Raw genomic sequence first — 27,349 nt, forward strand, 5'->3', positions numbered from 1 at the left:
TTCAAACCAGTGTTATTGTTTTTGTTTCCACTGAGAACTATTTTCAATTGCTTCCCTTACAAAAGAGTTCTATATAATTCAAAAGCTTGCTTGCTAAGTTTTCATGGTTATGTTACTTCAAAGACAACTGTAATCAGTGGTGGGATTCAGCAGGTTCGCACCACTTCGGCAGAACCGGTTGTTAAAATGCTGCTTGTAAACAACCGGTTGTTAAATTATTTGAATCCCACTGCTGACTGTAATGGTTGTCATGTCATTTGCATTTTGACTCACATACATAGATAGACATGTAGAAACGCTTTTCATTCCCTCTCAGTTGCTACTGGGCATCTCTCACCAGGTAGACTCTCCAAATCTATTGGACCAAAGGAAACATCTTCTGTTGGCTCTACTGCATCACATCATCTCCAACCCCAATATATTTTTGACTCTCTCCTTCTGATTGAATCAGCACAGTTGTGCAAATTCAAATTTATTTCATGACAAAACTGAAACCCCAAATCAGAAAATGTGGGAGAAGGGAATACATGCAGGGAAGGAATTTGTGAAACTTCACATGACTAAATGGTACTGGCAGTGAAATTAAATACCTCAGGACTGCTCATCCAGACTGAGATTTAGTCTGTGCCTATCATGCTGAGAAAAATTCCTCTAGAAAATAAGACAGAATCTTTTCAGCAAACAATGTTAAACTACCAACCAGACCAGTCTGAGCTATCTGTTGACAAGGGCTGAGGGGAGTAGAAGGAAACGACATAAGGACTGCTTGGTGTGGAGTGCCCTTGGTGCTGTAATCACAGAGGGAAAGGAAGGCCGAGACTACTTTGACCCCTGAACTGCATGCAGTGTACTCGGATCCCAAACAACATTCTCAGTAGGTTTGGTCCATACCTATATTTGACACTTGAGAAAAAAAAGGGGTCAGGAGAGCAACACTTTAAGAGCAGAGAAAGAGCTATGCCCTTAGTGCAGACATAACACCTATTTACGATTTTGTCTTTGTTTACAAAAGATATTTATAATGTTGCCTTTTAATATGTCAGTACCCTTTAAGATGTGAAGTTCACTGGTAAGAAGGAGCTCTGGGAAAAGAAGAGAAAAGCCAGATTCCAGTTTTAACTTAGTGTGGGTCACTGGAAATCCATTCGGGCCATTGGAGTCTTCTAGTTGTTGTTTGACAAATGCTATATATTACAGAAAATAACATTTACCGGTAAGTAGGAGAGGGTGGAAGGAAGGGAGCAGATAGAGTTACAAGGGAGACATTTGGCACCCTGAATGGTAAATAGTACAGTAGTTATGTATGTTTTTCTCACCGACTTTAGTTTTATTTTTTTTATTTATTTATTTTATTTATACTTTAAATTTCTATCCCGCCCCGTCCCCGAAGGGCTCTGGGCGGCGTACAGCATACAATGGATACAGTCATAAAATATCATAAATAGGCTAAAACTTATAAAAGCAGCGAAACTAGCTACACATTAACATATAAAATGTAGAATGAATAAAAGCATTATTTCTGCTTTTTGCTGTTTGTTTTCTGCAATGATTTGTATTGCATATACATACATTGGATGGCTTTTATATGCAAACTGTATGGTATCTGTTTCATATGTATAACATATAAAACTATTTTTTGTCATCAAGGCAAAGCTGACTTGTGGCAACCCCTGATGGGGTTTTCAAGGAAAGAGATGTTCAGGGATGGTTTGCCATTGTCTGGCTCTGGGTCATGATTTTGGTATTCCTTGGAAGCCTCCTATCCAAATATTTGTGAGGAATGACCTGCTTAGCTTCTGAGGATGTGGGGCATTAGGTGGCAGTGGGTTACCTTTTTTCCCCATTTGCTGCACCACCCGGAAGTCCACTGGAGACAGAATGGCTGTGCCGCAGCAGCACTGTCCCTGGGCACCCCCAAACTCATCCGACCCTGATTGGACTGTAACAGAGGAGGATTGCCATTGATAGAAGGACTGAAGCTGGAGCCACTCAGCTTCTTAGCAGAGCAAAATAATACACGCAGCAGAGTTGCTTAAGAAAGTGACTTCTTTATAGAGTTTAAAAATAAAGCAGGCTACATAAAAACATATTTACAAAAGAAAGAAGTCAAAACATAAGTGCTCAAGCACTTGGAAGTAAAACAGACTTACATGCAGGCACTGCCAGCTAACTTCTATTCATCAATCATTATTAGCCGGACACACCACTTATTAGTCAGAACTTATGTCTTGAATCTTCCGATGCATTTTCCATCTGTTTTAACCTATATTTTTTGTAACTTCTGCAATTTTATGATTTTAATTTTTTGTACTTTGCTAGTCAATAACCATAAATAAAACTGATTGATTGACTTACATGCATACAAAGCATGTCATAGCTGCAGAGAGCATACCAACACAGCAGTACTGCATACAAACAGAGAAGAGAGAGATAGTGATAGAGAAAGAGAGATAGTGAGCATAGAAGCTACACCACTGATAAGCAGCTGGTAAAGGTCATCCTCATTAACCAGCTGCCCAGCATCAACTTATAATTAAACCCAATAGTGCAACTGACATTGCTCCTACAAACACTTAGCACATATTGCCAAATACTCGTAACAGCCATTGCCTTCCTCTGCATATCAACCCTGGCATTCCCTGGTGGTTTCCCATCCATGACTAACCAGAATTTACACTGCTTAGCTTCTGAGATCTGATGTGATCAGGCTACCCTGGGCTATCCAGGTCAGGATTGACTGAGTTGCAAATCACACTGAAAAAATGCATATTTTTTAATGGGGAATATTCAATGTAAGGAACTTGAAATGATGGGAAGAAAAGGAATCATGGATTTGTGTCACACACAAAAAAAAGCAAAGCTGAAACAGCAGGAATGAAACAATTGAAATCATTTCTAGCAGAGGTTTGCATCTGGAAATCTAAATGGCAGAGAGTTGAATTTGGCAACTTAGAAAAGGCTGGTTATCGCCCCACCCCAGTAGCCTGTCCTGGTCATGGGCACAACTCCCCAGTTCTTTGCTCATTGTTCTTGTATTACTTCATATACTTTATTTATACCCCACTTTTCTCTCAGCAGGAACCACAGCCAGGTCCCTCCTGGCTGCCCGTGGGTGGGTGGGTGGGTGGATGCTAGTGCTAGCTTAGGGAATTCCTGGAACTTTGGGGCTGGAGATTAAAAAGGGCAGGGTCCTCAGTGGGGAACAATGCCATACGACTCACCCTCTTAAAAGCATCAATTTTCTCCAAGGGTACTAATCTCTGTAGTATGGAGATGAGCTGTAATTCCAGGGGACCCCCAGGTACCACCGGGAGTCTGGAATTCCTATGGGATCTAGATGAGAAGCTGCTTCTCCTGCTGACCTTATCTCTATTAGGACCTAGCTATATATTATGTTTTCTCCCGTGTCCTCCCTAGGTCCATGGAACAGCAGTGGTTTAGTAGTTAAGAGCAGGTGCACTCTAATCTGGAGAACCGGGTTTGATTCCCCACTTGAGCTGTGGAAGTTTATCTGGGGAACTAGATTAACCTGTGCACTCCAACGCATGCCAGCTGGGTGACCTTGGGCTAGTCACAGCTCTTCAGAGCTCTCTCAGCCCCACCCACCTCACAGGGTGTTTGGGGGGGGGGAGGAAAGGAGATTGTGAGCCTTTTTGAGTCTCCTTTCAGAAGAGAAAGGGGGGATATAAATCCAACTCTTCTTCTTCTTCACTAGATCAAATATGTATTGTGAATTCCATGTTTGGAACTTAATTTCAGGCTTATGCAGACCCAACTCTGATCTGGGGCCTTAGAAGGGGCCTCAGCCTTTCCATCAGGCAGTTTATCCAAACTGAAATGACTTCAGGGGTCATCTTTTGGACCACTGAGAGTTCCACATGCCCTAATGATAAGGTGACCAGATGGTCACCTTTGTGATCCGGGACAGGGAAGCGGCCGCGCGCGCGCACGCACGCGACTGCAGAAGCGCACGGGCTTCTGGGACTCGCCATTTGCCGCCCTGTGACAGAGCGGCAAACGGCAAGCCCCAGAAGGCCATGGGCTCCTGCAGCCGGGCGCACGGGAGGCTGCCGCACTGCCTTGCACCCCCAAGGCAGTGCAGCAGCCTCCCAAAAATCAGGACAATTTGTAGAACCCGTGGGACGCGGGACAAATTGTCCAAAGGCATGACGGTCCCGCCAAAAGCAGGACGGCTGGTCAGCCTACCTAATGAGGTGCAACTAGGTTTCCCCAGTGTCCCAAGCCAGTTCAATTAAGAAAAATGGCACAGGGACAGGCTTAAGCTCTTCTCCTCACTCAGAGTTCCATTCTAAATAGGGTTTGTGCACGCTAAGATTGAGTTTCCATCACAGAACCTACAATGTACATTTGATCACACGGATCCAAAGAAGACTATGAGGAAATGTAATGTCTTTTTTTTCTTTTATGATCAAGTTGCAGTCAACTTATGGCAACCCCTCAGGATTTTCAAGGCAAGAGACATTTGGAGGTCATTTGTCATTGTTTGCCTCTGCATAGGATCCCTGAACTTTCTTGGTGATCTCAGATCCAGGAAACCAGAGATGACCTGGTTTACCTTCTGAGATCTAACAAAATTGGGCAAGCTTGAGCCATCCAGATGGAGCAATATGGATTCTACTAGCAGGTGACTGAAGATGGAATTCTGTAATGTCTAGTTAAAGCTCTAATGTGACTTACATTAATCAATGGAATAGTGTGCATTTAGCTTCTTTCTCATTTAGTAGATTTGTCTACCTTAGAAAGCCGGCCATCAGCACCTGTATGCCTACTCCTCAGACAACCACTATCTCGTATTTTATGTTTTCTTGTTTGTTTTTTGTATCTATATGTTGGACAGGGGAAGGAGCTAGTTTTCTGGGAACCAACCCACAAATGGCATTAGTCGGGTACCCATCCACTTGAGTTCTTGACCCTCTTAAATCCAGGGAACAACCTTCACTCCACTGTTTCCACGTTCTGTCTTGCAGATCTGCTGAGATTAAACAGTTCCCACCAACTATTGGACTCTGAGGATGAACTGGCATTCCAGTCACTTCTTGTGGATGAGAACAGGGCATGGCTGATGGCAGGCGCTAAGAACCAAATATTTTTGCTGCATCTTGAAAGTCCCAATGAAGAACCTCAGAAGGTCAGTGCAAGAGGAGAGTGCCTTGTTCCAAGTAGCTCATATGGGCAGGGTTGGCTGTTTCAGAGTCACTGACATGGGTCAGTTCACAATATTTTTTGTATGACTGATATCCTGGAAACTGTTGGCAAAATAGTTTTCAAGGCAGCTCACAGTCATCAGTTAAACTGTACTGATTTCATTAACTTACTATCAGCAACAAACCACATATAACATGATGACTGGATATCCTCAGTAGCTGACCCATCTCCTCTCTCATCTGTTCCAGAAAATATTCCTGAGGGGGACATCCTATCTTTGCTGAGTTAGGTAGCCCAACCAGAGGTTGTGAGGAAGGGATAAAGTTTCCACCCTCCAGGTGCAGCCTAGAGATCTCCCAGAATTCCAGCTGGTCTCCAGAGATCAGTTCTTCTGGAGAAAATTGCTGCTTTGGAGGGAGGCATTATACTTGGCTGAGTTGTCTCCCCAGGCTCTGCACCCAAAGTCTCCAGGAATTCCCCAGTCCAGAGTTAGGGAGCAAGGCCATGCCTAGAAATGTACCAGTAGGCAGCTTCAGGCCCTGGCAAGTATGGCATATACCTCAGAAAGAAAGTGGAGTTCAGGCAATGGGCCACACCAGAGAACAGGCCAGAGAAGGCAGGCAGAACAGCCTCTTAAAGCCTCAGGGCCAGGCAGAGCAAGATAAGGGAAGGCTCCACTGGGGAGGCCATTGGGCTAGATTCCCTTCAATCACCCTGGCCTATCCCTGAAGAGAGGGCATTAGGGGAGCCTGGGGGTTTGCCCACCCCCAGGAGATGTTTTATCAGTAGGATTGCCAGGTCCCCCTTGGCAACTGATGGGAGATATTTGGAGGCATAAACAAGGTTTAACACTCTGCCTTCCTACAGAATGACATCAATTCTGGCGTGATGCAAAGCACCAGCATCACACTGAGGAATGCTCTTGCCCCAAAACTCTGTGGTTCCAATGTGGCCAGAGCTTCTACATCATGCCAGAAGAGACATCATCATGCAGTGACACAACCCCACTCTTCAACCAGCCTTCTTCTGCCCATCGAACAGCTGAGTGTTGGCGGACAGCAGCAGGACCCCCCTGCCATTAGTGGGCACCTGGAAACCCTATTTATTAGGTCAGCCCAGGAAGGAAGGATGACATCTTTCTCAAGAGATTCTGGGCTAAACAAATGTGGAAGGAAAACTCCTCTCCTTACTATATTCTGAGGCTCTTTTTGGCATGAGACCTAAAAATAAGAGATCATTAGAGGTTTATTCTTTGTCTATTAATTTTAACCTGTCCTTCCTTAAAGTTCTCACAACAGCAAACATTGGGGTTTTTCCTCCTCATTTGTCCTCACAACAATCCTGTGAGGTGACTAAGGCTGCAGGAGAGTGGCTGTCCCCCAGTGAGCTTCCCGGATGAGTGGAACCCAGGTCTTCCAAGTTCTAGTTCTATCCACTTCGCCATGCTGCTTTTTTGATATAAACTAGGCCCGTGGTGGCGAACCTTTGGCACTCCAGATGTTATGGACTACAATTCCTATCAGCCCCTTCCAGCATGGCCACTGAACTAGGCTATCTAAGGGAAGGTAGGCAGCAAATGAGCCACTGAAATGAAGAGATTCCCAAGGTGATCTGCGAATGCTGAAAAAGACCATCTCTGATTACCATCAACCTCTGGCAGTTGAAACATGGAGAGCATGGCCTCAGACAGCAAATTTTAACTGGTAGTCATTTTCATGTTGGAGGAAATGGTCCTTTACATAAACTATGCAAAGTAGAAGCAAGTTTTGCCAGATGTCCAAAGCCTCAGTTGTGGCCATTTTTTTCCACAGTGAGTGAATGTTTCAGTCCAAATTGTAGGGTGCAGACAGATGTTATACAGGGTTGAGGTGAGAGTTGTTTCAGATGTCCCACCTTTTTTTCCTTCATATTGTTGCCATATCTCTTGCAGAAAGGGAAAATGGAGAAGAGAAGGAACTACTATGGAAAAAAGAAACAAACACCAAGAGGAAATGAGATTGCCGGAGATATTCAGCAAGTGGTTTTTTTTCTGGCACAAAGATACAGTGATGGAGAAAACTTACATTTTAGCCCTCATTTGACTGTATCAATTTAGAATAGCATTGCCTAGCACTGATCTAACAAAATCTTGGAAAGTTATAGTAAAGCTTAAACAGACAGCTGACTTTAAAAATTAGCTCTGGACATCGCTAAGCAATTGAATCCAACTCATCAGAAAAGCAAAACCAGGGTCAGTCTGTCAGTTATACATTGGCCAGCACCAGACATTGGAACAATACTGGGTAGCTGCCAGAGCCTTAGCCAATATGGGCGAGGCACCCAGGGACAGAGCAGAGCGATGATGTGATAGAACATGAAGGAGTCCAACTCTTAATCCAGACTCTGGAAGAAAGAGTATTGGTGTGAGCAAGTAGCGTTGAAGTGTTTAGGGTGTGGCTCACTGGACGTCATTTTGCCAGCTGCCTCTGTACCCAGAGCTGACTACCTTATATGTTCACCAGAAGGGTATGCCTACTTTCTGTTGTAATGGTGGCAGAAGCAGTCAGTCAAAAATGCTAATGTAATGCCTTGGCTGTGTTTTCTTTTCCAGATTTTCTGGCCAGCCCCTGTAGAGCAAATGGAGCATTGTCGATTGGCTGGGAAGAATCCTGAGGTAAAATGGACTACTCAGGTGCTTCATGGCTTGAAAACTGAGGTGCTTCTGAGAGCTCTGTCATAGAGTCTGCCCTTTAAAAGCAGCCATTTTATCCAGCGGAATTGATTTCTGTAGTCTGGAGATCAGTTGTAGTCCCAGGAGATCTCCAGACCCACCTGGTGGCTAGCACCCCTAAGCCTTATCCCACATCAATAGCATGTTATTGTAAAAATTTGGAAGGGACAGGAGTAGTTTCTAGTTTTGTCAGTTTACTTTTAAAGTCAAAAGTAGTCTTGAATGATAAAACATTGCTGAGGTGTACGGTTAACCTTCTGTACATTTTTCCTTGTTCTTTCCAAAGAGGTAAATAGTGAAGTAAATAGTGAAAAAAAGTGCTGTTAGGTCACAGCCAACATATGGCAACCTTGTGGGGCTTACAAGGCAAGAGACATTCAGAGGCGATTTGCCATTGTCTGCCTCTGTGTGGTAACCTTGGGCTTACTTGGCAGAATCCCATCCAAGTACTAACCAGGGCTAAGCCTGCTTAGCTTCTGACATCTGATGAGATCCAGCTAGCCTGGACAATGCAGGTCAGGGCAACATAGGTTATTCAAGCAGGTGATTCAAGATGGGATCCTGTAAGTTCTCTATATATTAAATTCAGATCATGATATTAGGCTATTGACCTCTTTTGGGCTAGGAACATTCGGACAACCCAGAAGTGTCCAAATAAAACCTTTTTATGTCCCATGTCTTTCATGCTAGACGGAGTGTGCAAATTTCATCCGCTTCCTGCAACGTTTCAATAGCAGTCATGTCTTTGCCTGTGGAACAGGTTCCTACCAGCCTGTGTGTGCCTTCATACAGATCAAAGAGGGAGTAGAAGTAAGTTACTCCTTTGAGGCCAACCTTATTGTGAAACAGTCACTTCAGGCAGTGCTTCTAGATGGGATGCCAGTTCTTCTGCACCCATCACTGGATACCACTAAACAAACTACAAACAAAAAAAGAGCAAGAGACGTGCAGTTCGGTTGACTTTCCAATATGGGTGCAAAAAAAAAAGAAAAGAGAAAAGACCAGACATGAGTAAAACATCTCCTGTACCTGCAGGGCACCCAGGGCACCCTCCGAAACTCTGGTTAAGTGGATAGGTCACCTGTTAAGAAGGCGAACTTGATTCAATTGTCATGCTTGATTCAATAAACATGGCAGTCTTCAAGGTGACTTTAAGCCTGACTGAGAAATTGTTGTTGTTTTTCTACAGGCAGTGAAAAAACCCATTCTGTAAAGGCTAGAAAAGGCAGGGGCATAATCAGTTGTGTAGTAACTCCAAGACCAGTTGGTGGGGTGGGGGCTAAATTGTGCTCCTTGCTACCTCCAATATCATAATTTGATGCAACAAAACAAACAAATAAACAAACCCTGCTGACATGAAGCTGCAATTCTGTGGAAAATCTTCAGCTATGCTCTGTATCAGGTAGCGCTACAGTATCTAGAATCCAGTCATATTAGAACTTCCATTAGTTTGCCACTTTCTGGTAAATGCTTTCGGCAGGTGAATTTCACAGCTTGCCTGAAGCTTTAGTTTGAATCTGACCATCAGTATCTTCAGTCATAAGTGCAAGATTTAAAAAGTTAATTTTGATACAGCAGGAGGGACTTAAGTTTATACAAATTCAAATATTATTTGATAAGTGTTATCAAATAAGATAACACTTTGATAATTTGATAAGACTGTAGGTTTAGGAAAGTTATGCCACAAAGTGTTTAAGGTAGTTTAATTTAGTTTAGTTTAGCTAAGAAGGGTCTTTAGTATTAAATACAAGTTGACTGATAATTCTGCATTGTAAAGGCTATGTCTGCATAGTGACCTTGAAAGAAATGTGCTTTTAACATAAAATAACCTAGAGTTATGCAATTATACAGAAGCCTGCAGAATGACATCATCCTAACCTATGACAGGCAGGTGACAGACACTATGCCCACTCCTTCTGATAAGGCAGACTCACTTGCCTGCTCTTTCTGAGAAGGTTGAGACAGTCTGTCAATCAAAGCAAATGACTCAGAGATACTTTTTCCTGAGTGATGTGATGTAACTTCAAAAGAATGTCACTGGTAGATTCAAGATGTTGTTTTGTGTTTGATTGATGATCTCAGTGATTTCTCTCTCTATAAGGATCAGCACAGACAGTGTTAGACAGAGAGAGCTCCAGGTACACAGAGAGAGGATTAGGAGCTTCAAGAGAGAGGCACAGAGAGAAAGAGAAACAAAGCTAAAAAGTAGAGACAGAGAAATAAACTCTTGCTGGAACTTTTGCTGCTTTGAAATAAATCTTCTTTACTCTTAAAAAACTCACTATTGGAGTCTGACTTCGAATTATTTGAAGCTTCTGATTTGAGCGATGCTACAATTTCTCAACAAGTGACTCTGAACCATAAAGGCAGAAGATCCCGGGATAGGAGCAAACCAGCCTTTTGGTCCAAGTCATGCCCCAAGGCTGAACACCCATCCGGCAGGTCTCTACGGAGCCTTACAAACAGTCCAGAGCACCAGTTGTCACAAGCACAATGCAGAAAGATGCTCAGAGGGAAAACTGTTTGAGCCTGAGACTGAGTTATGATCAAACGTAGTAGCCAGAACTGTGGATATGTTTTTGCTTTATAGGGCAGGGTGGCCTTTTTACAGGGTAGGGTGTGATAATGGCTTTTCTGTTTGTGTTGATGTTTCCTGCATGGCTTATGTTTGGACTAAACTTTCTCCTTTGGTTTTCTGCAGAAACCAGGGATTCCAGCTATGCAGCTGGTGACTCACTCTATTGAATCTGGAAGAGGCAAGTGCCCCTACAGCCCCCATGAGCCTTTCGCAGGGCTGCTTATTGGTAAGAAGGCCGGCAAACAGGATATTGAGAGAACTCTAGATAGTGGAACCAATTAAGAAAAGAACAGTGTACCCCATCTCTATGTATGTAGCTGGGGCTTCTGCTGCATGACTATATCTCCATGCCAGGAAAAACTTCCTCTGTTGAATTTCTGCTGGTTAAAAGCACGGGGGGTAGAACCTATAGGTCTTTCTTAACCAGTATCTCTTCCCTCACTAAATTTTGCATGAGAGAGCAACTAATAAACAAAAATCTAAATCAGATATAAATTTTCTGTTAATATCTCTCTTAATACTCTGTTAATATTTCTCTTCTGGTTATCACAGATGGGGAATTTTATTCAGGTGCTTCTATTGACTTCATGGGAAGCAGTGCTGCCTTCTTTCGTACCTGGCTTGATAGGGTTGATCAGAACTACATCAGGACGGAACAGAACCAAGATAACTGGTTAAATGGTAAGAGGATTATGGTGGTGGAATAGTATGCTAAGGTGGTGGTCACCCTCACAGGCCAGTAGACTAGTTGCCATTGTCCTGTATGAAACTCTTCAGCTGTGACATCAATTAGGGCTGGATTCTGAACAAATGTAGCCCAGGTTTCTACCCAGAAGACTCCAGATATCAATGACTGTGTCCTTTAGAATGCAGTGCTTCACCACTTGCACCTCAGTTAGAGCTATAAAGGACAAGGGAGGAGGAGGAAGAAGGAGGAGGAGGAGTTTGGATGTATATTCCCCCTTTCTCTCCTGCAAGGAGACTCAAAGGGGCTTACAATCTCCTTTCCCTTCCCACCTCACAACAAACATCCTGTGAGGTAGATAGGGCTCAGAAAGATCTGAAGAACTGTGACTAGCCCAAGGTCACCCAGCTGGCATGTGTTGAAGTGCACAAATTGATCTGGTTTTCCAGATAAGTTTCTGCAGCTCGAGTGGCAGAGCGGGGAATCAAACCCAGTTCTCCAGATTAGAGTGCACCTGCTCTTAACCACTACACCACACTGGCTCACAGGATGATTGAGCCTTGGGAGGAGGAAACAGATTATGTCTCCACCTGTGATCTGCTTGTACAATTGTAATTAAAGCAAATGCTCTAAAAAGGCCTTAAATCTCTAGTGTTTACTGCTCGAATCCTGTGAAAATGAATTTATGATGGATAAGGAAATTACACCAGACACAAATTCCTCCGTGTAGCCTAGCGCAGTAGCCTATTACTCCTCCTGATTTCTCTAACTGTAAGTAGCGGATCCTGCAATATTATAAGCTTTTTCAAACCAGCAGCAGTCCATAGCATTCCTATCTCTTTTATGTAATAGCACCTATGCTTTTTATGATTGGACTATTGGAAGGAGGTAAGATGCACTGAATAATTTGTTCTGCCATCATATTGATTTGTGCCTGAATTTCCCTCTTCACAGAACCTGCATTTATTGGTGTCTTTGCCATTCCTGACACTTACAACCAGGATGATGACAAAGTGTACTTCTTTTTCCGGGAAACTGCTATAGAAGCTGGACAATGGGAGAGAAGACGCATCTATTCCCGCGTGGCTCGTGTCTGCAAGGTCAGCTATAGAGGTCTCTTGGATAAACCAATTCCAGCTCTGCTTAGGCTGTGGAAACTGCTGGAAGAACTGCTCTGAATATTTAGCCTTGGCATCTGCCAAGACTTTGCTATAAACAGCATGGAGCTTGTTGTGGTGGGTTTTCTGAGCTGCGTGGCCGTGATCTAGTGGATCTTGTTCCTAATATCTGTGGCTGGCATCATCAGAGGTGTATCACAGAGGGAAGTCTGTTACACACTGTGTCCAGAGAGATGGGCATGTTTGGGGTATGTATTGTCCATGTCCCAGGGTGAGGAACCAATCAGTAAGTGTTTGGGTGGAACTTGTTATGCAAAGATGTGGTTGATAGTATTGTATTGCGGGTGGGGTTTATCAGTCCAGTGAGCTTCCAGTCAGAGATCTAACCAGAGAGGCTATGATGAATACTGAGATGTCTTCTTATTCCATTGTGGTTGGCAGAATGATGTTGGTGGAAAGTACAGCCTCATCAACCGTTGGAGTACATTCCTCAAAGCCCGGCTGGTTTGCTCCATCCCAGGCCTGCAGGGCACTGAAACTCACTTTGATCAGCTGGGTAAGTTTGCATTGTTTCAGATTCCTTTCTGGGGCACTCCAGCCCTTTAACTATAGCCCATAACTGCATTGTCCATAGTTTCTCCATCATAACTAGCACTGTGCAGATTCTACAATTGTGCTGCACAAGTATGGTAACTGGCCCAGAATTCAGCAACATTTATAAAAGCAAGCTATTGTTTTAATAAAGGAAATCAATTACGACCTTGGTATATAGTTATGAAAGCAGTTCTTGGTCAGATAGGGGCAGCAGGAGGCTTAGCAAGATTTGCAGTGGTAAGGAGGATGTGGGACATTTGACCCCCGCAAAACTTGTTGCCCCTTCATGAAATAAGTGGAATAAATTATGCAAACCAAGCACAGTTATGTAAGTTGCAGAATTCTGTTTCTCCTGATACATCATTTTAATTCCTGCAGCACAGCAGATACGCTGTTCTGACTGTAACCTTGCAATTGACCCGTTCTCCATTCCCTACCCCCCAGCTTTACCCAAATAGCAGCTGAAGAACCTGCATAGTTGGTGATGGTGGTGCTGGTTCTGGAACTTTCAGTGAAAGGTCACATGGGTGTGTAAAAAACTTGTTCTGATGAGTGGCCTCCCTTCTTGAGAAGAATCCATAATTGTCCTAGCTGTCTGGGCTGATCCTCTTGTGTTTTTTTTAACCCCTGCAGAAGATGTCTTCCTCCTTCGCACTCGCAATTTGCAAAACCCTCTAATTTATGGCCTTTTCACAGTGTCAAGGTTAGTAGAAATATGAACAACACGCACAATGAAGGAAATTAGAAATTGCTTTTTCGTGCAGCTGTTTTGCTTCTGCATGACTGAGGACATGTCATTTTACAGTGTGCTTGTACTTACACATAGATAGTACAGTTATCTCATGCATACAGGCACTGATTGGAAGATCAGAATAGTGGTCCGGTACAATTGCTCTGTGCAGTTGAACAGATTTGATGAAGCAGAAAAACAAAGTGCAGCAAGGAGCTAATTTTTTGCGCAGTTAAGCATGTGTGGCTTAATACGGAGCTGAGCAGGTTATTTCTTCTGAGATAACAATCAATAGGAAATGACAATGAGTGCTGCCCTCCTCTATAATTGTCTCTTCCTTCTGTTTGGTCAGAAAAAGTTCCAGGGGGTTTGTCACAGCATTAACAAGGGTCAGAAGTTTGGTGCTGTTCGACCAGTTTCTGGCAGCAGCGGAAAGCAGTGCTCAAAATGTCTGCATGTGGCCAAGATACATTCAGAATGAAGCTATTTAAGGAATGTGACAGTGCTGATTTGTTTTTAAGAGTTGCGAGACCATCAAAGCCTTTGAGGATCATGATCTATGAGTAAAAATGAATTGAGGCTTCTCTGTGCACATCCAGTCTCTCTTTGTGAAAAGTTTATGAAAGTTACTCTTCTACATTCACTTAAGATGTACAGTGGCTGTCCTTTGGACTGATTCATGGATCTCTGCTATCTGTAGAAGATGGTTTTAGGGCCTGCCAGTCAGTGTACCCTTTTCTCTTCTAGTGGCATTTTTAGTGGCTCTGCTGTGTGTGTCTATTCTCTGGCAGCCATTCGGACTGCTTTCAATGGGCCCTTTGCACATAAGGAAGGCTTGGACTACCAGTGGGTGGAATACAAGGGAAGGATCCCCTATCCTCGTCCTGGAACAGTACGTACGTCAAACACAAAGGCCAAAGCCTTGGTTCACCTTTTCTCTGCTGCACAGACACTTAGCCAGTGGGGCATAGTTAGTGTGGCTCGCAGTTCAGCAATATTATGAATGTGACATGACAATTATTTATGATGATACAAGGAGGGAGCCCAGGAGAAATTGCTGGAGGGATTAACAGCTTGGAAAATGTACATAGACATAGTGATGATTAAGTACACGTATAAGAGCCATCCCAATGCAAGAAACATTGTAAAGGACCCTGAATTCTTCCCTCAGGTCCCTCATACAGGGAGAAGGCAAACATTCACCATTGCCTGTGGAATGTGTGTTCCCATGTGCACCAAGGAAAGCTGTTCCTTCATTCTCCCTTTCTGGAATGGCCTGCTGAAATCCTCTCGGTGTGCAGAAAAATAGAGCCACTTTTGCATGCTACAGATGTATTGACATGTCAAAATTTAAGCAGCATGTTTCAAGTAGATACTGCCAGTCTGTTACTGCAGTTGAAACAAACAGTGAGATAGTAATACCTCAGAGAAAACTGAAGTTACAAGAAAGGTTAGTACTACATTGTGTGTGCCTTATGTGTCCATAGGCAACAGCATACAAAAACCTAGGCTACAAATTGATTAGTTTTGCCATCGTGGTACTACAGAATTGCAGGATTATTTCTTGTGGAATTTGAATGTTCACACTCTTATGTTTTTCAATGTCTCCATTCTCTGTTAGTGTCCCAGTGCAACATATGACCCACTCCTCCAGTCAACAAAGGACTTTCCTGATGAAGTGATCAGCTTCATGCGTACCCATCATCTGATGTGGGACCCTGTCTATCCACTCCACAGGAAGCCTGTCCTGATGAGAGTCAATGTGCCCTTCCAGATCAAGCATCTCTTGGTAGATAGGGTGGAGACAGCGGTTGGACATGCTGATGTCCTCTTCCTTGGAACAGGTAGAAGAGTCTGAAGCAACAAGGCCTCACAGTCTTTGTTACATACTGCATTTAAAAATACCGCACTCTTTTCAGATTCTGCTTTCCAGCTCAATGAACTAAAGAAGGTGAGGATGGGATACTCTCCCAGTATGGAGACAGTCTGGCAAAAGTAATAATTGATCCTGTTAGGAAGAATACAAAAGCTTCCTCAGCTGAAAGGCTTTTTAAAACAATATAGTACTAGTTAGGAGAAGATCCAGCAAATCCTTTATGCTAAACAGCCCCTGACTGCTTTTTTCTTAGAAACTACCTTAACAGACTGCTATGGAAAGCAAGTGTGGATCAAGGACTAGAGTGCTAAACTAGGACTTGACTTCAAATGTCTACTCAGCCTTAAGCTTACTGTATCTCAGCCAAGGGGGGAAATTCTGCATAACATCTCTAAGCTCCTTAGGGGAAGAGTCAGATAAGCATGTAATAAATGTGTAGCTATTGCCTTGTGCTCCAAGGGAAGGTGATATTGGTGCTCAGTGGGATCTAAGACAAGGTGCTGAAACAGAGAGATTTGGAGCACTGTTCATTGGATGAATTCTGTGTTGTAACTGGGGTGTTGTGTGGTTTCCAGGCTGTAAGGCAGTGTTCTAGTAGCATTTCAGCACCTAGTTCAGCCCTACAGCCCGGAAACCACACAACACCCCAGTGATTCTGACAATGAAAGCCTTCGACAATACATTGAACAACTGTGTTGTAACTAGGCTGACATGTGAGAAAGGAGCTCACTGGGGCCTATTTTTAAGTTAACTTTGTTTTAAGAGTGGTTTGAGAGGAGGGAGAATTTGCTGATCTTTATAACAATGTTTCAGTTGGGAATGCATTGGTATACTGGGGTTGAGGGCACAGCTAGACTTGATGTAGGCATGATCCCAATTGGTTCATACTGAAGCCCTGTAAATTGTTGATGGTGGCAAAGGGTTTGAAGTATAACATGGATAGATCAGTGGATGGGAAGAACTCTATTCTGAAGGTCAACTCTGACACTGTCATGTCTGGTTTAGCCTCAATTTCTAACCCAGCAGTATCCAGTATTTGTATGCTTCCTTGTTATTGTTTCATGCTATTGCTTGATTATTGACATAAGTAGAAGGAGTTAATGGTTCAAAAGATCACTTTATAACTGAAGCATGCATCCAGCCACTAAAAATCAACTTCTCTATAGAGAATTTAAAATCCTGAAAAATAAATACAAAATTATATATACAAAATGTACAGCAGGCTTCTATTTGGACAGGGTTCACTGGAAGTATCAGTTCAGTACTTTGCAGCTATCAAAACAGTGTTAGCAACTCTTAGAACAAAAATGAATCTAACAAAGATAAATATCATAATAGTGCTGCATAAATATCCCTCACGCGTCCACATTTTGGTCTCAGCATGCAGTTCTTCCAACTATCCCATCTCAGGAAAAAGATATCATAACAGGAAACTGTGTGTAAAGGAACAACAAAGTTATGATTATGGAATAATGTCTAAGTTAGGGTGTTCCATATAGGAAAAAATTGCAGAGATGTCTATTCAATCGTGTTGAACTCCTGAACTGTTAATGTGTATGTACTGATTTTTTGAGAATTTTTTGTTCATGCTTTAGAAGATGAAAGGCTTTAGATACCCAGAACATCAATAGTTGTTTTAGCCATGGAAAACATCTTAATTGCAAACCTATGTAAAGTTGATAGGCGTTAAAGAGGCAAATCTGCAACCAGGCTGGGATGGGGGGGGGGGGGGTAAACAGCAAAAGTCTTCTGCTCCTGTGTTTGTGTTCCTGTGTAAGGAAGAGGCTGTCAGAGCAGTCCCCTAAGCTGCAGTTGCTGTCCAGTCTATCTTTTCTGCTTCAGCTTAAAGAACTCAAGATGGGCAGTTGCAGAGAATATAGATAAACAATATCTGCAGCACCAGGTGAAACAGAAAACTGGACTTGAACTCAACAACCTGGCTCCTTAGTACTTATGGAGGGATTCCACAATCCACAAATGTAAACTAAATGAAAACAACCTTGTTGCCACTATCTTTGTATTAATAAAACTCTGGAAACAAGCCCAAACTTCTGAATTTTACAAACAGATACATTTTAGCAACTGGCCCCAAGGTCTAAGAGGCATCCAGGCTGTTCCTGTTTTTTTTGGCGGGTCCATTCCTCATAGTGTTTTGGCACAATAGACCTTCGGCCTAGCATCAAACAGTATGGGAATAAACATTGTTCCCGTCTCTTTTATTCATGTTGCCCGACCCTTGCCATCCACTCCATTTGGAAGCATCTTTTGTAGCATCACCTGGAAACAGCCAACTCTAGTGGACCATTTGCATCCATCAGTCAAAACTGATGGATAAGTGTTGTTTCATCTAGCCTAGGCTGGGAAAGGAAGGCACAGCAAGTTGAATAAATAAATAAATAGACCTCAAATCAAGCAGTGCCTCTCAGGATTTTTGGAAAGGGGAAAGCCTTTTTATGTTAATCCCTTAAGGCAAATCATTTATTATTGCTGGGTTCCAAACTGCAGACATGTATGCTTAAAAAAAGAGTACACAGACCCAGCACCATGTATGAACCAGAACATGGAGTGTCATGCTCAGAAGGATTTTATTCCTCTGCTGCAGGGAAAAACTGATCTGTAGGAGATAGACATATTCTTTTGGCAACTATTTTTTATATCAAGCTATGTCTGACAGTAGTATTACAAAGGTGGTTTACTGGATTGCTGAGATATATGGTGTTTATACACCCTGGAAATGACACAGTCTCTTTCTCCTGGCATGTCCTTACCTTTTGCTTCCCACAGATGAAGGCAAAGTGCTGAAGGTGGGGATTGTCAGTATGAGAGGCCAAGACCCTCAGGAGATTAGCTTGGAAGAGATCAATATTTCAAAGGTATGTTACATGTTTGCTTTTCCTTTTTGTTGCTATGGATCCGCTGAGGAAGCCTCACCAACAAATTATGCCTGTTGAATACAGTTTCCTTATCTCTTGGCTGATGTACTGGAACATTCATTTGTCAGGTTGTTGTTCAACTCCCGCAGCAGTTCCTTCCTCAGCTGGAATCTTACTGTGGGGTAATATACCCCACAATATTTCCTGACAGCCAAGCTTGTTGGCTAACTTCCTCAGGGCACAGGCCTGTCTTCGTGCCATTTAATCACAATGTTAAGCCTCTAAGGCAAATTATTTGTAGTTTTGGGGGTGGCTGTCCTCAATATGCTGACACCACCCAGCTCAACATCTCCTCATCCAAATCTAGTGATGTGGTGGAGATCCTGAGTCATTACCTTGATCAGCTAAGTATGAACAAGTTGAAACTGAATCCTGAGAAGACCAAAGTAATGCTAGTTGAGAAGTCTGAGATCATGAAGAACATTGCGCTTTCCACCTTTGATGGGTTCAGCTGACCCTTGCTGACATATTTAAAACTTGGGGGTCATATTGGACCTAGTTTCTGGGGAAGGTAATTGAGAGAGTGGTGTTGGAGCAGCTTCAGGGCTTCCTGGAGGACACATTGGCTTTCGATCCCTTCCAGTCCGGCTTCCGTGCTGGGCATGGGACGGAGACTGTTCTCGTCACCGTCACAGATCTGCTCCGCTTACAACTAGACCGAGGCGGATCGGCGCTGCTGGTTTTGTTAGATCTAACCGCAGCGTTTGATATGAGAGTCATCATCATGACCTTTTGGCTCCTTTACGCCCTGGTCAGCTTGCGGAGTCGCGAGGCACTGTCCTTGAATGGATTGTCTCAAGTTTCTCCGGGACCCGGATGCAAAGCAAGTGTGGTCGCGGGGACCAAGCATCCCCGGAGGTGCTCACTTCATTGCGGTTATTATTGCCTCGAAGGGAGCTTGCTGGGTCCCCCCCCGCTATTATTTAACATCTATATGCGACCCCTTGCTCAGTTGGTGCGGAGCTTTGGGCTGACGTGTCATCAATATGCCAATGACACTCCAGCTCATTCACCATGTTGATGGATGGGGGGACGGCCACCGCCCCTGCGCGGCTCTCCAGCATTGTTTGCGGAAGAGCCGTGGGTCGGAGTGGATTTAAGGAAACAGAGCAGGTTGAAGCTGAACCCATCGAGAGACGGAGATCCCTCTGGCTGAGACGCGAGGGGGAGGTGGGGATTTCCAGTCACCGGAGTGGGAGGGGCTATATTGGCACCAGCCCCTCTTCCAATGTCCGTGGACCTGGGGGTCCACCTGGATTCATCTCTTTCAATGGAGACCCAGGTGGCCCATATTACCCGGAATTTGCGTTTCTACCATCTTCGCTTGTAGGCTCGGGCCCGGCTGGCCCCTTCCTCTCCCAAAGGCCGACTTGGCCACAGTGGTCCATGCAAGGGTCACCTCCAGGTTAGACTATTGCAATCCCTTCAGCTCTCTACGTGGGCCTTCCCTCATGCCTGATTCGAAGATTGAAAATGGTCCAGAACGCGGCGGCTCGTATGCTGACAGGGGGTGCCATGAGAGAACATATCACACCTGTCCTGCGCCGCTTGCACTGGCTACCCATTGAATACCGAATCATTTTCAAGGTGTTGGTGTTAACCTTTAAGGCCTTGCGGGGTCTGGGACCTCCGTACCTGCGGGACCGTCTTACCCCATATGTCCCAAATCGGTCTCTGCGTTCGGCAGAGGCCAACCTGCTGGTGATCCCTGGCCCCTCAATGATACGGCTGGCCTCCACCCGGGCCAGAGCCTTTACAGCTCTTCCACCAGCCTTTACGCTCTTCCACCAGCTGTCCGGGCCCTGCGGGATCTTGCTGAGTTCCGCAGGGCCTGCAAGACAGAATTGTTCCACCGGGCCTTTGGGGAGACTAGCCTTTGATAGGGGCCCCCCCTCCTTCTTCTGTTATAACATCATGTGGTTCCACCACCCTTCCCCTTCTGGGGCTTTTTAGAGGGAATTGATAGTAGGTGCCATCTTGAGTTACCATTAATCTAATATTAATTTATAAGCTGCATTTTAATGGGGTAGGGTTTATTTTTATTAGAACCATATTAACTTATATTTATTGTTTTAATTTGACTGTGCTCTATTTGTATATTGTTCACCGCCCTGAGCCCTCCGGGGGAGGGCGGTCTATAAACCCAATTAATAAATAAAATAAATAAAATAAATAGTATTACTGCTACAGAAGCAAGTTAATATAGTTGCAAAAATACTTTCTTCCAACTTAGTTTAGCCTGGAAGGTGGCCGATGTGGTCACCTAGAGCCATGCTATAATAATATCAAAACTGTACCATTGTAACGTATGGTTCATAAGCTGCCCTTAAAGTCAACTTAGACATTCCAGTTGATATAGAGTGCCACAGCTTGGTTACTATTGGGAGCTAATCAGAGCATACATATTACGCCCACTCTACAATCACTCCATTGGATGCCCATCCATTGCCAAACTCATTCAACGTACTGACTGTCACATACAAGGCACTCCATAGTGTTGGAACCCAGAAGTGTAGCTGGGCAGGAGTGCGTCTGGGACACACTGTGTGTTTTCCACCCCCCTGTGGCTCCGCTCCCTCCCCCCCTTACTTACCTTTCCCAGCAGGCAGAAAACAGCTTTCTGCCAGCTGAAAATGGGCCGGGCTTGGGGGAAAGGGTGATTTTTGCGTGCTCCAGGCGTGCGCCCGGTGCAATGCGCACCCCACTTGGCCCCTTATAGTTCTGTCACTGTTGGACCCACAGATCTGCAACACCATCTCTCCTCCTAAGATGGTTTTATTTAGCCAAGTAGGGCATTCTGGGGGTGCCACTCTACAACTAGACAAGAGCAACAACTGCCTGTACGCATGCGTTCTGTTGTGCCCCCCCCCCCCGCCCTTTTGTGGAATGGCCTCCCTGAGATCAGGAAGGCTTTCATGTGGGGTTGCCAACTCTGGTTTAGGAAATTTTTGGAAACTTGGGGGTGGAGCCTGGGGGTGGGGACTGAGGAGGAACCTCAGTGCCATAAAAACCCCTCTCCAGAACAGCCTGTTTCTCCAGGGGAGTATCCCTGTAGTTTAGAAATAATACCAGGACATCTTCAGGCCCAACCTGGAGGTTGGCAACCTTAACTCTATGGGACTGCTTAAGCAGTTTGAAAAGTACTACGCTGGGCTGCCTCTCTATTAAAACTATGTTTTAATTATATTTTATTAAGCACTCAAAGATCTACATGCTCAGGCACCCTTCTGGGTTGTTGTTTTTTTTTTGTAGATGCCTTTGGCCATCCTAGACATGCAATTTTCTCTAAAGAGGGTAAGTCTGTATTTGTGAATTTCTCAATAGCATTTTGCTGGGACTGTTATTTCTATAGCAAGAGCTGGTCAATCTTAACACTTGGAAAGTAAAAACGAAGTTACTGTTTGAAACTCTTGTACCATTTTGAGGTCTCTGCTTCTGAATTCTGACTTTGCACTCCAATTGACTTCCTAATGGAAAGAGAAGCAAAACTTGATGCTTCTTGCTCTTTTTGGTTCTGTGAGCAGCAGGAGATGTTTGTGAGCACCACAAATGGCATAGTCCAGCTTCCCTTGTACCGCTGCGAACTCTATGGCAAAACCTGCACAGACTGCTGTCTTGGGAGAGACCCCTACTGCACCTGGGATGGCAAGTCCTGTAGGCCCATCCTCCATACCAAAAAAAGGTGAGGCTTTGATCTATGCCACTAGAAAAGTGACTTTGCTCTTTGCAGTATCCTTGATTTGTGCATGGGGGCACTGTCTTTGTGTGATGAGATTTACATACTGCTGCAAAATTAAACAAGAGGCCAGTGGTACCACAAAGACCAACACAAGCATTTGTGAGTCAGCACTCACACCATCAGTTGCATAAAGTGTACATACATTAGACAGACTGATAAAGTTACAGGCAACATAAGGGGAAAGGAGCATGTTACTGCAGAAGGTCAGCTTGACAAGATCCAATCAAAAGAGTAATATATTGTCGAGGGCTTTCACGGCCGGAATCACTAGGATGTTGTGGGTTTTACAGGTTGTGTGTTCCAGTAGTTATTTTCTCCTGATGTTTTGCCTGCATCTGTGGCTGGTGTCTTCAGGGGATCTGAAGTGGAGTATATATACCTGTGAGACATCCAGGGTGGGAGAATGAACCATTTGCATTGTTAAAAGGGTTAAAGATGCAGTTTTGCAAGTGTAATTTGCATGTGTTAAGTGGAATCCCCTCATTTTAGCATTTGTATGAAACACTGAAGTTGCATAATCAACTAATGGATTTGCATAGTAGTTTGCCTGTGAATTTAGGTATTCATTTACAATCCATTTTATTGCTTCCTGCAGAGAGACATCCTGAGTCTGGGTGGTGTTCATTAACCATTGCCTTGATTCCAGTGTTTTTGAGTACTGGTAGGGTTTTCATAGTTTCTTCCTTTCTGTTGAAATGGTCCATGTGCTTGTGGATTTCAATGGCTTCTCTGTGTAGTCTGACATAGTGGTGGTCCGTGTGGTCCAGAATTTCTGTGTTTTCAAAAAATATTCTGTGCCCAGCTTGGTTTATAAAAATATTCTGCTACTGCTGATTTTTCTGTCTGAATTAGTCTGCAATACCTTTCATGTTCTTTGATTCGTGTCTGGACACTGCATTTCGTGGTCCCTGTGTAGACTTGTCCACAGCTGCAAAGTTTGCAGTAAAGTCCTGCACAAGTTAGAGGATCTCTTTTATCCTTTGCTGAATGTAGCATTTGTTGAATTTTCTTGACGGGTCTGAAGATTGTTTGGAAGTTATGTTTCTTCATCAGTTTTCCTATTTGATCAGTGATTCCCTTGATGTATGGTAAAAACACAATCCATCTGGGTTGGCTGTTCATCTTCATTCCTGTGGTTTGTTCTTGGTCTTGACGCTCTTCTGATTATTGTAGTAGAGTAACCATTGACCTGTAGAATCCAGTTTAGGTGATTTAGGAGAAAATACTATTGGAACGTGGCCATACAACCCAGAAAACCCACATCCTAAAAGAATAATAAATCAGTGGGAACTTCTCTGCTCTGTGCTGGCTTAATTCTATATTACATTGTGCCATGTCCTTTCCTGAATTAGAGTTATTTATTTTATTTAAAATAGTTATATGCCTGCCTTTTTCCAAAGCATTTCAAACCCCAGGTAACAATAGTTTAAAAGCAACTTGACAAGAAAAAAATTAAACTAGACATAAAAATATAAAAAATGTTAAACCTGGTGTTAATCCCACTTTTTATATCTAATAACTTTTGGAAGTGCTGTTTGTTGTTTGTAGCTTGAATCATAAATATACCTGCCAAGAGGATGTATATCTCAGGCAGCTGATGCAGTGAGCGCTGATTCATGGAAGCTTATGCAGGAATAAATGTGGTTAGTCTTTAAGGTGCCTCTGGACTTTTGCTTAAGCTATACATGAATGTGTGTTGAATATGTGTTCTAAATGGGCAGTCTATCTTTCAGTTGGGACCAGAATATGAGCCAGTTATAGTGGATTACCTGTCATTTTTATCTTCCTCTTTAGTAAGTGAGCAGTTCCCCCTTTCTGTGTTTTCAACAAAAGTCTGGCTCAGGTGCTTCAGTCTTAGATCCTTTCCTACCACCATTTCTACTAGACCAGGGACATATAGGACATTGGCCATTAGATTTCCGCTAGCTCTTTGTGAGGCAGTAATGCAGCATGGTCACACTTGTTCTCTTTTGTTACCGGACAACTGTAAGGGAAGAACAGGGAAAGGAGAACTCTTATGTCCTACTGACAGGATAATGGAGGCAACTGTTTGGACCTGAAACATCATGAGGTCCTAGCGTGCGCTTCATTTCCCTGCAAAGTGCTGAGACCAATACAGACACCTAAGCACATTCAATCAGCTGGAATGTTGAGAGCCCAAAGGGTTAAACTGGAACCCCACAGGATTAGCTGAGGAGAACCAGAAAGCGTTCTATAGCCAGAGCACCGGGAGTAAACTGTACTCCTCCTTCTTGGAGGAGCATTCGAGTGAGAGCTCAGAGGGTGATCTGAGTGGAGAACTTAGTGTTTGAGTTCTGTCGCTTGTCAGAGCAGGTTGAGCAGAGGTGGGATCCAACCAGTTCTCACCACTTCTCTAGAAGTGGTTACTAATTTTTTCTGAGTGCCGAGAAGGGGTTACTAAAGCAACCTCCCTGCCCAATAGGGTCTGGAAGTGCGTGTGTGCGGCGGCACCACTGTTTGAATCCCACCACCATCGGAACCTGTTATTAAAATTTTTGGATCCCACCACTGAGGTTGAATGGTTGTAAAAGGCGAAGTACTCCGTTCTTGGGTTATATCCAGGAAGCTCTAGGAAGGAAGGACTGGAAGAGGCAGATAAAGCCTTCTGTACGCTGTCCCTGGTTTAGCATCCACATCCTTAAAAGCTGACACTGGGTTGAGAGTTTGAGGTTCTCAGGGAAAGACTCTGGGGGACACCTGATTACTTATGAGAGTGGTGATCCAAATGGAAGAGGAGTGGATTTGAATTTTTGTCAGGGAGACAGAACTTGGAAGCAAATCCATCTCAATATATTCAGCCCGAGGTGCCCTTGTGAGAGTGTGGAAAAAAAGCAGATTGGAAAGTCTAGTGAAAGTCTTCTGAGAAAAAAGAAGCACGGGTGTTTACATTATTGTAAAACATCTTTATTCCTTGAACCATCCTTACTAGGAAACCTGAAAATGTATTTTTTGAGAGAGGTTAAACTCCAGCAGTGAAACTAATTTGTATCTACCACAGCCATGAGCAGCAGCCCATGAGCAGCCTGAAATTACTTGAGATAACTTGTATATACTTATATTTTTTTCACTTTGCCAACCTCTTGCTTAGTTCCTGTAAATACAATTTTTGCTTTTTTATCGTGTTTTAAAGTACAAAGTCTCTTGTGTCTTAATTTCAGGAAAGGAAAAGGGATATTGGTCTTTGATATACAGAATACAATCCCCTGTCATTATAGAGCGGTTTCTTATTCTTTTAGTTATTATTATCAGTTTTATTTTAAACAAAGGTGGGGAGATCAAACTATGCTACCTCAGTGTTAGAAACAGTGGGAAACTGCTCAGTGAGCCCTCACTGTGACAGTTAACAGTTTTGATGGGAAAGTTCCCTGACAGTACCTGGCCAGGTTTTGCCAGAGGAAGTCATTTGTCATACCTGTCCTGATCACTCACATCAGGGCCTTGGCCCACCAGCCTCCTTGACCTAACCAATATACTTTCAGAAGAACTTCATTTAAGCCTATGAACTGTCTTCCCAGCAGGCAAGCACAATGCCAAGATGTGCTGAAAGCTGACCCAATCAGGCAGTGCCAAGATGCTGCAAAGGGTGAGTCATGGAACATCCACTGGCCATCCCTATGAGATATTTCAATGAAAGGAAAGAATGTCCAGCAGTTCAAAACTAGAGACAATCTCAAAGATTACTTGAATGCACTGAAGGTTTTTTTTTAAGTTCCTAAAATAATCCCCTGCCAGAAGCTGATGCAGCTCTTTCTCTATTCCACACAGCTGCTAGGGGTGATTAACCCACAGAACACTGGCTTAAGTGGAAAAAGCTTAAACAAAGATTTGGAAAGCGACCACCTGGGAAGTGAACTGTCTTGTTCAAAGCGCACATTGATTTACACTGATGTTTGTGGCAGACAGGGCTGTTCAATATGAATCCGCAGCCACAGCTACACAAAAGATGGATGAATGGAGATGCTCACCTGACTTTCCATAAACACCTGTCAACTCTGCATTTAGTCCTGGATATTAATGTAAACCTCACCATTAATTCTGATCTGTGAAGCCTTCTGTAGCTGAGACTGAGCTTGCTTTATACAAGGCAACCTGATCTTACCCTAATAACCCTGCTATGCATGGGTAGGTCACAAATGTGTCCAATGATGCGTCCTAAAGATAATTCCCATGGCTGCCTTTGCTGAAGTCATTTCTTGCAGGCCCCACAACCCTCAGTATTCTGTATTCTCCAAACAAGCACATTCCTCCTCCTTCAAACTTTGTTTTCTGTTCAGTTGCATGCGCAGTAGTAACAGTTCAAATACAGTTTAACAAGTATTTGAAATATATACACAAATGCATTAGGATTGATTTTCTGCTGAATGTTGTGTGAAATGACAGAAAAGGCTCTTTGGGCCAGAGATCCCAATGTCCAGTGAAGGCATGCAAGGAATTGGGTTTCCTGTGTCCACCAGCAACTAAGAACAGCTGCTAATAGTGTAAGAAAGAAAATACAACTGTCCTCACGCAGGTGTTTACAGTCAAAAGTGCATGTGCACTAAAGCTCAGGAAGACACCTCGTGGCCCTAAGAGAGGAGAGGGTCAGTCAGTTACTTGAAAATGGTAATGAGTGGTATTACCTTCCTTACAGGCAACTACTGAATTAATTTTGAATTCTGATACCTGTAGTGAAGAAGAGAATTGAAAAACTGTTGTTATATATATCATAAGAGTACCAGTTATCGTTGGAGGCCATGAATCAAAACTAGTTGTGACCTCAGGACATACATCTTCTATTGTACATTTTTAAAAAGCAGAGGGTGGAGTAGATTTGCCTGGAGCTTTCCTGGTTGAGTATATTTCAAAAGGGGTTAAAAGCTTTGGTTCTGACTTTCCACTCCGACCAAACATTGTCTGTTTCTTTCATGCAGGAATTTCAGTAACGGAAGAAAAGGTGATATTTGGGGTGCAGAACAACTCAACATTTCTTGAGTGCCTTCCACTTTCTCCCCAGACAACCACCCACTGGTTTGTACAGTACAGCAATACAGCAGTCCTGGAAGAGGTAATGGGGGAATCTAAAGGAAAGCTTTCTTTAAAATGTGGGACCATTGTATGAATAGCTACATTAGGACAGAACAAATATGAAAGGAAAGGAAGTCTCCTCTACCTTTTCTCTGGCTACATCTGGCAAAATAAGCCACTGTTATGTTTCTTGCA

The 27,349-nt window shown here is 43.5% G+C and overlaps 1 protein-coding gene across 3 annotated transcripts in view; it reads left to right on the forward strand.

Moving 5' to 3' along the window:
- Positions 1-27,349, forward strand: part of LOC125430313 (semaphorin-3D-like) — a 67,862-nt gene that overhangs the window by 38,444 nt on the left and 2,069 nt on the right. For 2 of the 3 annotated variants that reach the window (XM_048492242.1, XM_048492243.1), the window contains exons 3-17: positions 4,989-5,149; positions 7,757-7,819; positions 8,567-8,686; positions 10,578-10,680; positions 11,007-11,135; positions 12,094-12,239; positions 12,699-12,813; positions 13,485-13,554; positions 14,329-14,473; positions 15,203-15,425; positions 18,242-18,330; positions 21,643-21,684; positions 21,915-22,072; positions 25,666-25,733; positions 27,061-27,194. In XM_048492242.1, coding sequence (XP_048348199.1) covers positions 4,989-5,149; positions 7,757-7,819; positions 8,567-8,686; positions 10,578-10,680; positions 11,007-11,135; positions 12,094-12,239; positions 12,699-12,813; positions 13,485-13,554; positions 14,329-14,473; positions 15,203-15,425; positions 18,242-18,330; positions 21,643-21,684; positions 21,915-22,072; positions 25,666-25,733; positions 27,061-27,194 — 1,766 coding nt within the window. The remainder of the gene's footprint in view (positions 1-4,988; positions 5,150-7,756; positions 7,820-8,566; positions 8,687-10,577; positions 10,681-11,006; positions 11,136-12,093; positions 12,240-12,698; positions 12,814-13,484; positions 13,555-14,328; positions 14,474-15,202; positions 15,426-18,241; positions 18,331-21,642; positions 21,685-21,914; positions 22,073-25,665; positions 25,734-27,060; positions 27,195-27,349) is intronic. The other variant, XM_048492244.1, reaches the window with a different exon arrangement.

This window comes from Sphaerodactylus townsendi, linkage group LG03, assembly GCF_021028975.2.
Source record: "Sphaerodactylus townsendi isolate TG3544 linkage group LG03, MPM_Stown_v2.3, whole genome shotgun sequence".
In the NCBI taxonomy this organism is placed as follows: Eukaryota; Metazoa; Chordata; class Lepidosauria; order Squamata; family Sphaerodactylidae; genus Sphaerodactylus; species Sphaerodactylus townsendi.